Source organism: Psilocybe cubensis, chromosome 9 (genome assembly GCF_017499595.1).
Source record: "Psilocybe cubensis strain MGC-MH-2018 chromosome 9, whole genome shotgun sequence".
In the NCBI taxonomy this organism is placed as follows: Eukaryota; Fungi; Basidiomycota; class Agaricomycetes; order Agaricales; family Agrocybaceae; genus Psilocybe; species Psilocybe cubensis.
In genome coordinates, this window is record NC_063007.1 from 2,534,835 (window position 1) to 2,550,347 (window position 15,513).

At 46.7% G+C, this 15,513-nt stretch overlaps 5 protein-coding genes across 5 annotated transcripts; 1 reads left to right on the top strand and 4 right to left on the bottom strand.

Annotated features, from left to right (window-relative positions):
- Positions 1–117: 117 nt before the first annotated feature.
- On the bottom strand, positions 118–586 carry JR316_0010206 (uncharacterized protein; the record flags this gene model as incomplete). The annotated part of the gene is made up of 2 exons (XM_047895879.1): positions 118–454; positions 537–586. The coding sequence occupies 2 exons, from the start codon at positions 584–586 to the stop codon at positions 118–120; spliced, it is 387 nt and encodes a 128-aa protein (XP_047745598.1).
- A 572-nt stretch (positions 587–1,158) lies between these two features.
- Positions 1,159–2,664, bottom strand: JR316_0010207 (PARP-type zinc finger-containing protein C2A9.07c; the record flags this gene model as incomplete). Its single annotated transcript, XM_047895880.1, has 8 exons — positions 1,159–1,293; positions 1,352–1,414; positions 1,485–1,670; positions 1,723–1,881; positions 1,934–2,303; positions 2,364–2,430; positions 2,484–2,501; positions 2,601–2,664. 8 exons carry the CDS (start codon positions 2,662–2,664, stop codon positions 1,159–1,161), a joined length of 1,062 nt encoding a protein of 353 aa, XP_047745599.1.
- Positions 2,665–3,310: 646 nt separating this feature from the next.
- JR316_0010208 (putative transporter) lies at positions 3,311–5,763 on the bottom strand (the record flags this gene model as incomplete). The annotated part of the gene is made up of 14 exons (XM_047895881.1): positions 3,311–3,382; positions 3,441–3,571; positions 3,631–3,692; positions 3,749–3,864; positions 3,917–4,181; positions 4,235–4,320; positions 4,375–4,528; positions 4,577–4,594; positions 4,663–4,798; positions 4,856–4,902; positions 4,958–5,070; positions 5,125–5,201; positions 5,262–5,397; positions 5,449–5,763. The coding sequence occupies 14 exons, from the start codon at positions 5,761–5,763 to the stop codon at positions 3,311–3,313; spliced, it is 1,728 nt and encodes a 575-aa protein (XP_047745600.1).
- A 1,843-nt stretch (positions 5,764–7,606) lies between these two features.
- JR316_0010209 (putative transporter) lies at positions 7,607–10,047 on the bottom strand (the record flags this gene model as incomplete). The annotated part of the gene is made up of 11 exons (XM_047895882.1): positions 7,607–7,678; positions 7,737–7,867; positions 7,935–7,996; positions 8,053–8,168; positions 8,231–8,495; positions 8,553–8,638; positions 8,697–8,850; positions 8,910–9,126; positions 9,182–9,341; positions 9,399–9,668; positions 9,727–10,047. The coding sequence occupies 11 exons, from the start codon at positions 10,045–10,047 to the stop codon at positions 7,607–7,609; spliced, it is 1,854 nt and encodes a 617-aa protein (XP_047745601.1).
- A 1,161-nt stretch (positions 10,048–11,208) lies between these two features.
- Positions 11,209–14,724, top strand: JR316_0010210 (Protein HIR1; the record flags this gene model as incomplete). Its single annotated transcript, XM_047895883.1, has 12 exons — positions 11,209–11,531; positions 11,587–11,672; positions 11,730–11,822; positions 11,877–12,069; positions 12,126–12,267; positions 12,324–12,502; positions 12,563–13,500; positions 13,557–13,707; positions 13,762–13,860; positions 13,929–14,441; positions 14,498–14,583; positions 14,642–14,724. 12 exons carry the CDS (start codon positions 11,209–11,211, stop codon positions 14,722–14,724), a joined length of 2,886 nt encoding a protein of 961 aa, XP_047745602.1.
- Between the last annotated feature and the right edge of the window lie 789 nt (positions 14,725–15,513).

Here is a 15,513-nt window from a genome sequence, read left to right on the forward strand (position 1 = left end):
TTTTGTGTAAGAAATCAGTTATGAGCATGACCCCTCAGCGTGCAAAACGGCAATTAACATACCAGAACCATATACAAGCAATGCACACAATCCAAACCGTGTCTTGAATGGCACCAATCACTCCAATTCCACGACGTTAAGAGTCCCCTGCCTTAACATCCTTACAAAATCCTCGAAGATCATCCTGTGCTTCTCATCGTGCCCTTCAAACTGGACAATCGAGCTCCAGCCTCCTTTGCCAAACGTCACCTCCATGACCTCCCAAATGTCTTCGCCGTCCTTGGGCATGAACTTTTTGCCGACGATGGTCGTCGGTGTCTGGATGTAACCCGTTAGTTCGTCCGGTTTTATGATGCGCGTGCACGGGGCGGTGTGGGTATGGTAACGCACACCGCGCGGGGCACCCCCTACGGCAGGCGAAGTATGGGTGGATGGTTGGCGTGCATATGGATTTCTAGGCGTAACAGCCATGGATATTCAGGTCAGCCGAAGGTAATATTGCATTGGATGCGCCTGGTAGCAAAACGGGAACGCACGTAGATTCAGGAACGCGGGAAGAATAGTCCGGCGGAACAGTTGATTCCATTGCTAGAAAGAGTCGGATTGAAGTCTTTAGATAAAGAGTAAGGTATGTATGTGTGAGTGTCGAAGAATGACTGAGGAAAGCTGAGACTTAGAATTATAAATAGATCATGAACAAGTATTAAGATGACGTCGAACCCCTATTAGTTAAATAGGGGGAGACTTCTGCTTGGATTCTGGTAATTTCCTCTAGACTTCCTACAAATTAGTGGACCTCATTCATATTTCGTAGAGGCGTAAGCGGTCTTTCTAGGAGGACATGCGTAAATCATGGCTGGTATATGCTGCGAGCCACTGGCGAGGAAATCATTGGAAAACGGGAGTGACGAGCGATATCTAAATCTTGAAAAGCAATTGGATAAGACAACAAGGATGGTACAGGTAGAATAAATAATTAAAATAGTGAGACTACAATACAAATGATCCGTGAAGTGACAACGGAATCAATACCGAAAGCATCAAACAGAAAAATTAACAAAGACGAAATCCGAAAATGTGGGTATTGACTTCGTAGAAGAAGAGCATGCTTGTGATTCCTTCTAGCCTGAGCACTTGTAGAATTGGCGTGCAATGGAGTTAGTCGTCCGCTTCGTCCTCTTCGACAACCTCTTTGGTCTTCTTGGCTTTAGATGCAGGTTTAGTGGTGCCTTTGGAAGTCGGTTTTGCCTTTTTTGAGGGTGGTTTGGCCGCTGCAGCCTTACCAGGAGCGCGCTAACGGGGATAAATTAGACATGTGGTGCAGGTTCAATGAGAACACATATAACCATACCTTGCGTTTCTTGCTGCTTCCGTCCTCGGCATCATCAGCATCGTCCATCTCTACATCTTCGTCCTGAGTGTCATAGTTAGAACATGATCAATTATAGGATAGTGGCATTATGACATGCCTCTTTGGGTTCCACCTTCTTGGGCGCTGCTTTCTTTTTTGGTTCAGCTTTGGCCTTCTCCTTCTTCTCAACGGGAGCTTTCTTTGCAGGTGCTTTCTTTTTTGGCTTTTCTTCCTCTTCATCTTCATCTTCATCAGAGCCAGCAGAGACGTCACCGAGTTCTTTGGAGAAGTCCTCTGCGGACTCTTCATCACTCTCCGGCTATATATGTAAAGTTAAGACAGTGAAAAGGCACCAAAAGTGAATTACGAACCTGTTTCTTCTTCGATACGCGCTTCTTGGCTGGTGCCTTCTCCTTAGGTTCTGCCTTAGGAGCTGCAGCCTTTTTAGCAGGTGCTTTCTTCTTAGGTTTAACCTCTTCATCGTTGTCGATTTCATCCTCTTCGGCGTCGCTCGCAGGCGCAGCTTTCTTCTAAATATGTAGCAATAAGTAAAAAGAGTTTTAGACATACACAAGAACGAACTTTGGGAGCGGCAGCCTTCTTCTTGGGTTTCTCTGCTGTTTCTCCATCCTTTCCATTTGCAGCGGCCTTCTTTTTCTTTGGTTTCTCCTCTACCTCCCCATCTTTACCATCTTCAGCATCCTTCTTCTTCGCGGGTGCCTTCTTTGCAGCCTTCTTAGGCTTCTCCTCCGCGTCGTCCTCATTCTCTGGTTTCCTGGCACTAGGGGGTATATCCTCGTCGGCAACGTGTCCATCCTCCCATGCTTTGGTAACGCGAGCCTGGTCATCCGGTTTGAGTTCTTCATAGCCATCGAGTTCTGAAGCCTCTTCAAAATTCTTCTTCATGTTTTCAATAATTTTCTTGGTTATGCAGCCCCAGTGCCTCCAGACGCTATTGAAACATAAACGGAGTGAGCGCCCAGGCTTTCAGAAGAAGTGCAGGGTTTCCTACAAGCTTTTGGCGCCCTTCACATCAATGAGCGTGCCCAGGCGAAGTTCGCCTTTGCTAATGGCGGTTCCTGGAAAGAAAATGAGTCATATTGTGGTGTTATCAAACACTGTGCTGGCGTACCGCTGCATGGTTTAGGGCCTGAAAGGATCCAAGAACAAGCGCACAACGACAAATGGTTCAAACAACATTATGAGCGACGATAAACACAAAACAAACATAAAAGAAAAAAAGACAGACCCTTGCATTTAGCTCTAGCTGAGGAAGCGTATTCAAGACGATAGCCAGTGGTTTTATCAGACATTGTGGATGGGGGAAGAGAAAGAAAGGAAGGAAAATGGGACGCGACCTGAACTAATCATGGTTCTGCCATTTAAAGTCCGCTGGCACAACGCTATGACCACCATTCAACATGGTTGCGGCATGCCACCACATCCACGACATCTGACCACCAACAACAATGGCTGTGCTTGGGCGAGGCCGATAACAGTGACCCCCGACTATTTTGAGGCCATTATCGGAATTATCTGGGCATATCAACATTCTATTTTTCTCAGCGTTTTTCCCGGGGCCAGCGCAATGATAAACTGAGCTAGGGTCTCAGACGTGCGTATCAATGGCCTGCTGGGCCAGATATATGAATATAAGATAGCACAAAGGCACCTGGCATTGGCGTTTGTGCTAGCATGTCATTCATAACAGAAGGCCCGTGTTGGTTTCAGGATAAAGTTCGCCGCTATAGGGGCTTTTCAAGTCTAGGTTTTTTGTTGGTTCCAGATTCCGAAATAATGATGCTCGTTTAAACAATTGAACAGGTGCAGGTGCGACAATCAGTTAATATCAAATATCGCAGATTACTTATGAATACATGAGGAGAAATAAAAGAACAGGTCAGGAGAAGCGTAAGAGTCAACAGAAGTGCCGCAGCATGTACTTCACGACATCTAGGTCTAATGAGCGAATCGGAAATCAAGCCTCCTGTTTCCGACATCCTTCGTCGTGGATAAGTATTCACTCTTTTGCTGTTGCGGGCGAAGAATATCAACAAGGGTACATCGTTCAAACCGTATAATCACTGACCTCGCTAGTCATTGCATCCCAAATTTTAGCCCTCTGGCTGTTGCGCCACTTGTAATACAACTTCGTGCCAGGATACAAAATACAAATATTGAAGACGCAAACACCGATGAGGTAGCTGTTACCTCGTCGATCTTCATCGCAAAAACTTCAGTATTCATTTAATGATCCAAAGGGAATAACAATAACTCACAAAGAGGTGCGTCGTCCTTGCGGTATATATTTGCAGAAATAATGGAGGATGCTTGTACAAACCTATATCGAACAAGACATCAGCATGAAGACCAGAGGAAAAAACAAACCTCACGTACATATTATAGAGCGATGCGCTGACTGTACGAGACGCCACTGCACCGGCGTTGCGAGAGCACCATCCAACTTGGATAGGATGTGTATAGGGATAAAAGAGGAGACCGGTAGTTAGACCCTACATTGTCGCAATTAGCATCTATGACACCAGAATAGGTCAAATAACATACGTAGAATTTCCAAGGGTTTGTATTTTCCGGAAGCGTTCGCAAAGCAATCAGGAAAGGAAGAGCCCAAAAGTCTTCAGACATGGCGACCCATGCTCGATCGTTGACATTTTCTGAAATTAATGTGATACCAGCCATAGTGATCATCGTTCCGACTTGTGATGGAATTGTAAGCAAGTTAGAGTGGATGGTGCTAAAGCCGAGATTGCGGAAGGAGAGGGTAAGATATGTCGAGGGTGGAGATGTAGGGATACCAAAGAGAAGTCCACTGGTGGAAGTGTGGGTGAGTAGATGCATTGGTGAAATAAGAGTCTCACGTACATGCAGTACAACGGCCACATATCATAATCGCAGATGGATTGCCAAAGGCGTTTAAGAGAAAGGGCCTCACGATTATGCATATCACCCTAAATCATTTTGATTGAGATACCAACCAGTAACCGCGAAAAGAAAGTGTGTACCTTAGTGGGATCATCTCTCAGAATGCGTGAAGTGGCAATGTATTCTTCTCGTTCGGTAAACCAACCCTTGGGTCTGTACCATGTCTTGGTTTGAGTCGGCGAAGGAGGCATTTTGAAGAAGGTCGCGATGCCAATGGTCAAGGTGATGAGACCCCTATTCCAAAATAAGCAGATGATTCTCGAAACAAATAGAAATGCGTACTCCACTAAAAAGAGCCATCTGATTGAAGAAGAATAAAGACTGGGTAAGAAACTAAAATTGCTAAACCACGCGAGGACAGAACGCACCTCCATCCCTCTTTGCCTTGAATTCCTCGCATTCGTAGGACTCCGACCGCAAGAAAACTGCCAAAGATACTGCAGACGCTGGAAGACATCCAAAATAGGGCCAATCGGAACGGGAGCTCATGCTTCGTGTAGAAATCTGCAATATTGTTGAGTTACTTCGCGTATTTTGAGTGTTATAAGGAAAAGTTCTTACAGGACAGGTAGAGGATCAAGTCAGGAATGAATCCGCCTTGGATAAAGCTGAAGAATCAAATTGAATTTCTGTAGAATAAAAGGCATCAAGAAATAAGCGCACCCAAGAATAGCACGGCACAGAAGGAACGTAGATCGTCCAGTAAGCCAGAATTGAGCTAATGTCAATATTGACCAGCCGCACATTTGAATAGGAATCCAACGATCAGGCCCAAGCTATCAGATGTAAGCTAACTGGAAGAAAGCAAATTAAAGTAGTATTATACATACACGTTTAGAGACCAATTGGGAAGGTAGCTCAGCAGAGAGGAAAGCAAGGCGGAAGACAGTGTTACCCAAGTTAAAATCTAAACAAATCCGAGTTGATCGTCAGCAGAATTCGTTATTTCAAAAAGACATCGACTAACCATTGGTGGTAAGCTTAAGGTCATTCAAGAAGTTATCAGTGTTTGCTTGACTCAGATTATTTCTGTCCAGATTCAACGCCGAAAAGCTGATCGCCGCCCACAACATAACCTTCCAATCTATCTTGCGAACTAGAGCCTAGTAGAAGTTAGAAGTTGAGTACCACTAACTATAATCACAGGTACTCACCCGCTCCTCTCGCGCAGTCCAGCGAGCGTTGACATCAAAGCGGTGGATGTTTTCGTACTCAGGCTTCGGCCAGTAATGAGGTGCCAAATTTGGGTCGTCGTACACAGACCGGCGCGTCGCAATGGCGTCCAAATCGCGAGGAACATACAAGTGGTGGCGGAAGAGGAAGTTCCAAAGCTTGAACGGCTCAGGTTCAGCATCGACCAAGTCGTCCGTTCGGACAGGCTTGGTTTCGGTGTCCACGGATTTCTTGGAAATAGAGTTGGTGGACGCAGAGTCTGGAGAAACCTCGCGCTTGGGAGGAACGACAGACATGGCGGGTAGAGCAATGCGGTCGGGGGCTTTGGAGCTCTCTGAGAGGTTCAATTGAATCGAAAGACGGCTTGTTATAACTGCAGACGAGCGTTTGCATGGATGAGAACGGCCCACGCCCCGATTGGCGAGAAGCACACCATTCCCTGATGTTTTTGGCACAAACGCCTTCAAAATAGCGTTTTAGAAGTCAATGTCCCGTTCTTTTTTTGATATGGGACTCTATAGTGGCAGCATGTCGCCTAGATAATGAAGAAATGATGCAGTCGAACCAGGTAATGGCGCAAGAGTCTTAACGGCGTAAGATCGCAGAAGTGATGAATCGACCAGCTCCTGATGCCAGGTTCTGAATTTTCAGACAAACGTTGCATTTATGACTCAAAGAGCAGCATAATCCAGGCCAGCATTGAAGAGACTGAGGATGTGAAGAAAACTATTGAAACCTGAAGGAACTGAAATCAAAAATCAATTATGAGCTGGTAAAGCATGTTACTTGGCGTTGTTTGCTCCATTGCTGACAAATACATAGAATCGGCATCGGCAAAGTTACGGCAAAGTTCCTAGCGGTGACTTGAGTGAGATCTGCATTCGTTACAACCCAACCCAGACGATTCAAGTCAGAGCAGAGTCACAAAGGAACAGTTTAATTCATAGGTACGAAAACATTCTAGGCGACGCAGATCTCAATTGGTAGCAATTATGCAATAATTAAACTTATTACAGAGCCGGCGACGGAACGTCGGAAAGACAGTTGTATTTGGGGCACGAGGGATGAATACAAAGCAAGTGGCAGACTAAGATTGTTATTTCAAAATCTCAAATAAGCAAATGAGCCGCCGATTTTTGAACTAAAGTAACTTTATACTGTCTCTAATGCGTCGTAAGAAGTCCGCGAAACGTCCGTCGATCCTCATGGTACACAGGCAAGTTAGTATGATTCAGAAGAATGTAGATCTAGATCCTTGAGCCACCTCTCTCAATCCCTCAGGTTTTGACTCAGATATTGGAAGAACCCACGTAGATTCCGTCTAATTGGGACCTGATTGAATCATACTTCGTCTTTTACACTTCCCCGACCTCGTATACCGTGTTATAGTGAAGCGCGGATACTCTTCCGTGACTGCAGTTTCCAGTCAAGTGTTCCTGAATTGTACTTATTTCTGACACTAAGAGGTGGTTAGATAACTTATCAGTTCAAGAAACGGTCTGGCGTAAGAAGCCACAGAAATGAGGGCATCTGTGGGAATTTTTGGTGCTCATCCGGCCAATAAATTCCTTCCAATCACCAAGAATCACCGCTCCAAATTTAAGAGAAATCACTCGCTGATTAATACAGTCAAATGGTCTTGGCTCATTTGAGTTGCGATGTTTTCGAGGATATCACAGAGCTTGACAATCTTAAACTTTAAATTTTTGAAGGATTCGTCGGAGAATCGACTCGTCTTCTGTGGTCTTCAAGTTATTGGAGAATGCGATCACATTGGACTGTGTAGTTTGTCAGAAATTCTGGGCAGACTGAGGGGGCTTTAGATGATATCAAAAGAAGCTGGAGCAATGCGCTGCGGTTTTCCAGGAAGCATAGAAAAAAATTGCACGTGCGTGTGGAGTTTACAACTTCAAAAATAAAGCAAATAGTGCTTAAAAATGGGTAATTGTACTGATATTGTACAAGTACTTTATACATTTTGTAAACCTGATCACAAGTAAAACAGTAAGGTATCTCTGCGTGAACAAATCATAATCATCGTTGCTATCGTTATGTACGCGAAGTGGATACAAGTAAATAGGAGAATCGTAATCGTTTAATCAATACATCAAAGTATTTTTGAAATGTGATAGGCGCCTATCAATGGGCGAAGCGGAAGTCCAGGCGCTTGTTGCCCTCATCCTTGGTCGTGGAGAGATATTCACTCTTTTGCTGAAAAAAACAGGAAAAACAATAAGTTATAAGGTTAAATGCAATAATAACAACCAACCTCGTTAGTCATGGCATCCCACACCTTTGCTCTTTTGGCGTTCCGCCATTTGTAGTATAGTTTGGTGCCGGGGTAAAGAATGATGCAGTTGAAAGCGGCAACACCAATAAGCCAGCTTGTGCCCCGGTGGTCTTTTTACATCAAGTAGAGCAACCTTGAGAAAAAAAGCTTCTCCGAGTATGAAGAAAATGGACTGACAGTGGGGTGCATCATCCGCGCGATAGATATTTGAAGAAACTACAACGCCAGCTTGTGCGAACCTAAGAACCACAGACCCATCAATATTTTTTCTTGTAGAATACAAAAAAATACGAACATGTTATAAATGGATGCATTCACTGTGCGTGATGCTACACCTCCGGCGTTGCGGGAGCACCACCCAACTTGAATTGGGTGCGTGTACGGGAAGGACAGCAAACCAGTCGTAATACCCTAGTCATTATTTTGCCTAGTAAGTTTACCGGAGCAATTTCAAGCATACGATAATGACTCACGTAGAACAACCATGGACTTGAAGTCGTTGGAATCGTACGCAGCGCGATGAGGAAAGGGAAGGCCCACAGCGCTTCGGCCATTGCAACGAGCGCGCGGTCGTTGACGACTTCGGAGACCATGGTGATGGAAAGCATGGCAAGGATGTTTCCGAATTGGGATGGTATAGTGAGCAGATTAGTATCCAGTGTGGAGAAGCCGAGGTTGCGTAGGGAGAGCGTCAAGTAACTGCTTGGTGGGGTGACAGGAATGCCAAACATGAGGCCGCTGTAATGAATGTGTCTTGTGAGTGTGGTACGCCACGGATAAGAGAAAGTAACAAACATGGCATAGAGTGGCCAAAGATCGTAATCGCAAACGGCCTTCCACAGTTTCTTTAACGAGAGTGCTTCTCTGTTGTGCATATCTCCCTAGAAACAAAACGACGTTCGTCCCTTGTCATAATTTCGAAGAAAAATTCAGATGTACCTTGGACGGATCATCTCTGAGGATGCGCGTGGTGGCGATAATTTCTTCGCGCTCGTTAAACCAGCCGTTGGGTCGATACCATGCCTTGGTTTGCGTTTGTGACGGGACCATCATGAAGAATGTCGCGATACCGATCGCAAGAGTTAGCAAACCTCTGCCAAGATGATGAGCATGACGTTCAAAGAATGTGATTTAATAAAGAATAGAACATACTCAATCAGGAAAAGCCATCTGAAGCCGATACAATGCACTTGGTCAGTTGCGTAGGTAGCATAGAGAATGAGAATTCTGTACCTCCATCCTGCCAAACCGAGTGTACCACGCATCCGAAGGACACCAACTGCGAGGAAGCTCCCAAAGATGCTGCACAAGTTCATGGATACCCAGAAGATAGCAAGTCGGAACGGGAGTTCATATTTAGTGTAGAAATCTAAATGAAATAGAAGTGTCAATTTCGATCAAAACAATGCGGACTAGATGCGTACAAGAGAGGTATAGAATTAGATCTGGAATAAATCCGCCTTGAATAAATCCGAGAAGGGATCGGCAAACGAGCAGAGAGGTGCGTCCACTGAGCCAAAATTGTCCCACAGTGACCAGCGCCCAGCAGCACATTTGAATGGGAATCCATCTGTCGGGACCGAGCTGTAAGAGAAAACTATAGGTTAGAATTGACGTTCCCAAGAGATTCAGAGAACTTACCCGTTTGGAGATAAGTTGAGATGGTAATTCGGCACTCAAAAATGAAATCCTAAAGAGGGTATTGGCAAGATTGTAATCTGTATACCAACTCAGAATTAGAGATGGAAGAGAAGGAAATAAGGAACGGTACTTGCCATTTGTGGAGAGTTTTAGATCCTTAAGTATGCCGTCGCTGTTTGCCAAACTGAGGTTGTTTCTGTCCAGATTAAGAGCAGAGAAACTGATAGCCGCCCATAAAAGAATCTTCCAATCTATTTTTCGAACCAGAGCCTGAGTTGGAAGATCTCAAGTCAGATCGAACAAGGATAAAAAAAAAATTGCGACGCACTCTTTCTTCTCTGACCGTCCAACGAGCCTTTGGATCAAAACGATGAATGTTCTCGTACTCCGGTGTTGGCCAGTAATGGGGGGACAAATGAGGGTCGTCATAGACAGAGCGTCGAGTAGCAATAGCATCGAGATCGCGAGGCTTGTACAGATGACGGCGGAAAAGGTATGTGACGAACTTGAGTGGTTCAGGCTCATCTTCCACCAGGTCGTCACCGCGATATGACTTCTCATCCACCTCTACCTGAGATTTCTTTTCGATCGAACCTGAAGATTCGGAGATAGAGCCGGACTTTTGGCTGGCGGGTGAGTTCGGTGACATCTGGGCGTCTGTGCTTTCCGTTGGGTTCGCAAAGAGACGGCGCGCTTCTTGGTATTAAGGACTTTACTGAATTGGCGAGAAGCACACCATCTTTGCATGAACAGAAAGATAATAGCGTTTGTGGGTCATATGCATGCTTATTTGTCCTTGAAGGCGTCGCCTAGATTAAGAATATGGTGCATTCGAAGTAGAGAGATGGCGCAACGTCCCTTGACGCGGGAGATCCACTTCTGTGATGGCAGGGAAAATCACGAATACCTCCGTCATCTCAGATTCAGCTTTCTGAATTCGAATTTGATGTTTGAATGTTAACAATTCGGCCGTTATTCTTATGGAAGCTGTCCCGGGAGTGAGTCGAAGCAGGCTGGTAGAAACAAAGTTTGTTGATTTGTCAATGGATACAATGCAGTCATGGGCCTGGCAGAGAGCAAGGCGCAGAAGGTACGGAAGCTTTTCCATATCATTCCAGTTTCCCAGCAGTAGAAGAAAGATAAGGACCGTGAGTGAGATTTGAAGCCATACACCAGAAAGTAATCCTAGGCGTAATTTGCGATCAAAATGGCGAGCTTGGGGAAGCGTATTGCCCATAATCTAAGTGGTTCATACATGAAGGAAAGACCGATATCAAGCCACGCACATGAATATGATGCCGACGCCCTGTTGAAGATCTATTGTGCGTATATTGAATGCCATGAAATTGTGGTGGAAGTGTAAAGAGAGTAAAGGTGGAAGAATGTTTCGATGCCAAATCTGATGCGGTGTTGTTTTGTGCTGCGATCCGCCCAGGATCGCCCCTCGCGAGTGCCAAACAAAACATACTCCAGCACAATTCAATTTTGAAGCATGAAATATCTCAATCGCGTTTTCCTCTAACAAGCGTTGAATGAGGTGACGTGGCCTGGGGGTGTGGATGTTATGCTGCCGTTAGGATGATGGAACCGTACCGTTGGCCACTAAACAACAACAAAATCCGTAAGAACCAAAGCTAAGCACCGTCACACCTTTACCACGACCACGACCACGACCACGACCTTTATAACGACGACCACGGCGGCGACCATACATCCTTTTCTGCCGGCCTTTCGTCGCTCTAACTGATCGTCTGACGAACAACGGTTTCCTGTCTTTTCACCTCCAGTATCCTCGATATTCAGTGTGAGGATGCATTTCACCAAGCCAGAATGGGTTATGCACAAGGACTCCGCCAAATCTGACCAGCACACCAAACGACTATCGATATTCTCTGTTCATGTGCATCCAGATGGATCACGGATTGCCACGGGCGGGCTCGACGCGAAGATTCGGATATGGAGCACAAAACCGATACTCAACCCAGCCTCTGAGCTGTCAGGCAAGCCGCCAAAGTCACTGTGCACTCTTACAATGCACACCGGACCAGTTCTGACTGTGAGATGGGCGCATTCGGGGAGGTGGTTGGCTAGTGGGAGTGATGATGAGACAGTTATGGTTTGGGACCACGATCCGTAAGTGGTCAGCATTACCTTCAGTGTCTCACCAACATTGGCTCAAGACGCGTAGAAACGCTCGAGGAAAGGTCTGGGGAACTGACGACGTCAATGTTGAAGGTTGGAAACCTCTGAAACGATTGCAAGGCCATGAAAGTGGTTCGTATATTACATTGACAGCAGTCACTTTAAACCTCACTCTTCTTCTTTCCGTAGACGTAACCGACGTGGCATGGTCACCAACCGACCGATACCTCGCATCAGTGGGACTGGACTCCGCTGTAATTATATGGTGTGGATACACACTAGGTACGTTGGTGTCGTCATGCATGACCATGCGCACTCAACTCAACTCACCTTTAGAACGTCTACGCAAACTTGACCAGCACCAAGGCTTTGTAAAAGGAGTTTGCTGGGACCCTGTTGGAGAATTCATGGCCACTCAGTCGGATGATAGAACCGTCAAGATATGGAAAACTACAGATTGGTCATTAGAAGCTGAAGTCAGAAAGCCATTCGAGGATTCACCTGGCAGCACATTCTTCCGTCGGCTAAGGTGGGCGTGTGCAAGTTCTCAACTCTTAAGTTTCAATTAAAATCCATGCATTTAAGCTGGTCTCCAGACGGTGCTCACATCACAGCGTCTAACGCGACAAATAACAAAGGATATGTATTCATTGCCGCAGTAATTACTCGGAACACATGGACATCAGAAATTAGTTTGGTCGGACACGAAAATACTGTTGAAGTGGCGGTGAGTTGTTATTCATCTTTCTCTCTTTTCACGTCTGAGTCTCATCGATCCCATAGTGCTACAACCCCCACATATTTCTCCGTAATCCTTCAGCTCCAATCTCGACATCCAACATATGCTCTGTGGTGGCTCTTGGTGCAGACGACAGGTCTGTCTCCGTTTGGCAGACAAAATCAGCTCGGCCGCTTATCGTGGCAAAGGAGGTGTTCGAACGGCAGATCATGGACCTTAGCTGGTGCGCATATGAATCGTGATACCTTAATCTTTGTTGAATTGACTTATCTCTATACAACAGGTCATGGGATGGAATGACCCTCTACGCCGCATCGTCCGATGGTACCATCGGTGCCTTCCAATTTGACTCCTCCGAACTCGAAGGTATTGCCACACACGCCGACCAGGAACAGTACCTCGCCAAATTTGGGTTCGTCCCCCCTCCCCTTCCCGAAGGCTACTCGCACCTCTCAAAACAGGAGCCTGTCACTGCTCCCCAGGCGCACCAGGCCAACGGCTTCGTCAACAACCCGTCTCCAGAAAAAGTCAACATACTCGTCGCGAAACGCGCGCCAAAGGACAAGAAACGCGCCACGCTCGTCTCCAGCACCGGCATCAACGTGCCCACCAGTGGCAGCGCTATCCCACCGGGCTCTGTCTCTGCGCCCGTCATCAGGTCCAACGGGAGCCTTGGCGATGGCACGCCCTCAAACCGCCCCCCAATGTCACAAATGCACGACGTGAAGTCAACCTCGCTGGCGCCTTCGAACTTCTCTGGATCCTCGTTCCCCCACCCTTCGGAGCAGACGTTCGGCGATTCATCCATGAGCAGCTGGGCGCGCCGTGCTGCTGATCTAGCCCATGCCGCGATGGAGCTAGACGCGGCGCCTGTCGACTCTTTCCTCAACGATCAAAGTATCAGCAGCATCAGTACCCTGGCGAAGGGCAAGAGGAAAGTGTCGTCAGTCGGTGACCTTGCAGATGATATGAACCCGAAGGGTGTGAAGGCGCGCACGCTGGGTGGAGACCGTCCGTTGGAGGTACATGTGCCCAAGCCAATAGCTGCGTGGGGGACAGGCCCCGGAAGGCACCCGTACGCGAATGCTGGCCCGGGAGCGTGGGGGAGCGGGTCCGGGATGCAAGAGGTGTTATTACCGAATCCCCAGCTGCTGAGTTATGTGAGCTCTGAGGTCGAAGGGAGTGGTGATGTGCTAGAAGCAAAAAATATTGAGGAAAACGGTATGTTGGGATTTAGAGAATGTGTACTTTGTTTATTTTTAACTGTGTGCTTGTAGGAACTACGGAAATTGCTCTAGTTAGTGGCAAGCAAACAGAATGGCTAGATTATCTGCCATCACCGGCGTTGCTTGTCAAAGCTACTAGCTCATATTGTGCAGTAGCAATGGAGGACGGGACAATTCATGTCTATTCACATACCGGTAGACGGTGAGATTCTTGTCTTGATTTCTTGCTCTAAAGAATGACTAAAACGATTTACAGAATCATGCCCACCATCGCTCTCAGTGCCCCATGCTCTGTAATTGAAGGATGTAGAAATGCATTACTCGTGATGACCGTCAACGGAGAGGTTCACTCATGGTAAACGCACCTTATTCCGTTTCTCCAAGTTCAAAGTCTAATTTTAACACCGTTCGAAACTTTTGCAGGAACATCAAAAAACAAACAGCCAACTTTCCCCCAACCTCCATCCGCACTCTTTACGCTGCATCCTCTTCTCCCAACTTCCGCCTCGTGTCTGCGGCGGTACGAGAGAATGGTGCACCTATTGCCCACTGCTCCAACGGGATTGTATATTCTTACGATCCTTCTCTTCTTACCTGGGTCAAGCTTGCTGACAAATGGTATGCTGATGGATCAGACTTCTGGCAAAGTCGCCAACGGGGCAACGCGAGCACCGCGAATCGCGGTATTATGACCGCCATTGAGGGCAGCATATCCAGTCCGCCGGACGAGAGTGCTGCGGAGATCCCGAGGCCGAGCTGGTGGAGTTCTGCACTAACGCTTGCCCATCTGGAAACGAAGCTGCATGCAACAAGACTTCTGGATAGCCCACAGGAATATAAACAGGCGCTGTTGGTCTATGCGAAGAAGATGGCAGATGAAGGCTTCAGAAGTAAGGCGGAGGAACTGGTGAGGGAGCTTTTTGGGCCAGTTTATTGGTTTGTTTTTTTTTTTTTTTTTACCTGTATGTCTGGTGACCTAACGTCCTTTTTAGGCGTCCTGGAAAAGAGGAAAATTGGAATCCAAGTGTCGCAGGTCTTTCCAAACGAGACCTCTTGAAGGACGTCTTATCTGTGTTCGGTATGTCATCTGTGCTGTTTTATTTCTATCAAGCTAATGTATAATTTCATCCGATCAGCTCGTAGCAAGACATTATCAAGTCTTGCTGCCCAATGGCAGGATACCCTTAAAAAGGCGACAAACGATGAATCATTCACCTGATAACATGAATGCCCCATGTCCCCGTCCCCGTCCCCATCCGCTTTGCTTTATGTTTGCTTTGCTTTTATCCCATTTGACACGGTGTATCTTATGTTACCTTTTGTATGTCTACATTACTTCACGTTATTCAGCAGGAAATTGGGAAGAAGTAACCCACCCTGATATTGGCGACCATTACCCTCGACCTATCGCCTTCACAAATGACTCGACCAGCCTGTCCTCGAAGCGGAGTCGCCCATTTTTTGCGAAATCCCGAGGGTCAGAATGTCGAGCTGGTTGAGGAATGCCCCTCGAGAAACCGTCGAGACCGAGCTGGTGAAGTAAGAGAGAGATAGGCCTTTCAAGCTTCAAGCTTCATCCCTCGAGGTTGCTCTGCCCCGGTTTCTCGCACTCGAGCAGAAACAGAAAGATAACGTTCGAAGTGGAACTTCTCGAACTCCATGTACGTGTAATGCTGAGCGGTCATCCTTCGGCTTGCTGTAAAAATGTTCGCGTTTTGCCACACGTCGCTATTTTATCGCGCACTACAACGACACGGCCATCCAGGGGATTGCCTGAAAAGGCAATCAACGTTCATCATGACTTCCAATTTTTGGCCCACTGTGGTAAGTGTACCTTGGGTACTTTTGCGGATGACATTTCCGCCCGGTTGCCGAATCTGGCCTCGACAAGGCTCGTCGCACAATTACAGCTTCCACATATTTTCCTCTGCACTGTGTAGCTCGTCGGGCTTGACGTGCACTGTGCGATTTAAGCGCGATTGCAGTGGTCATGTAGAAATCACCATGG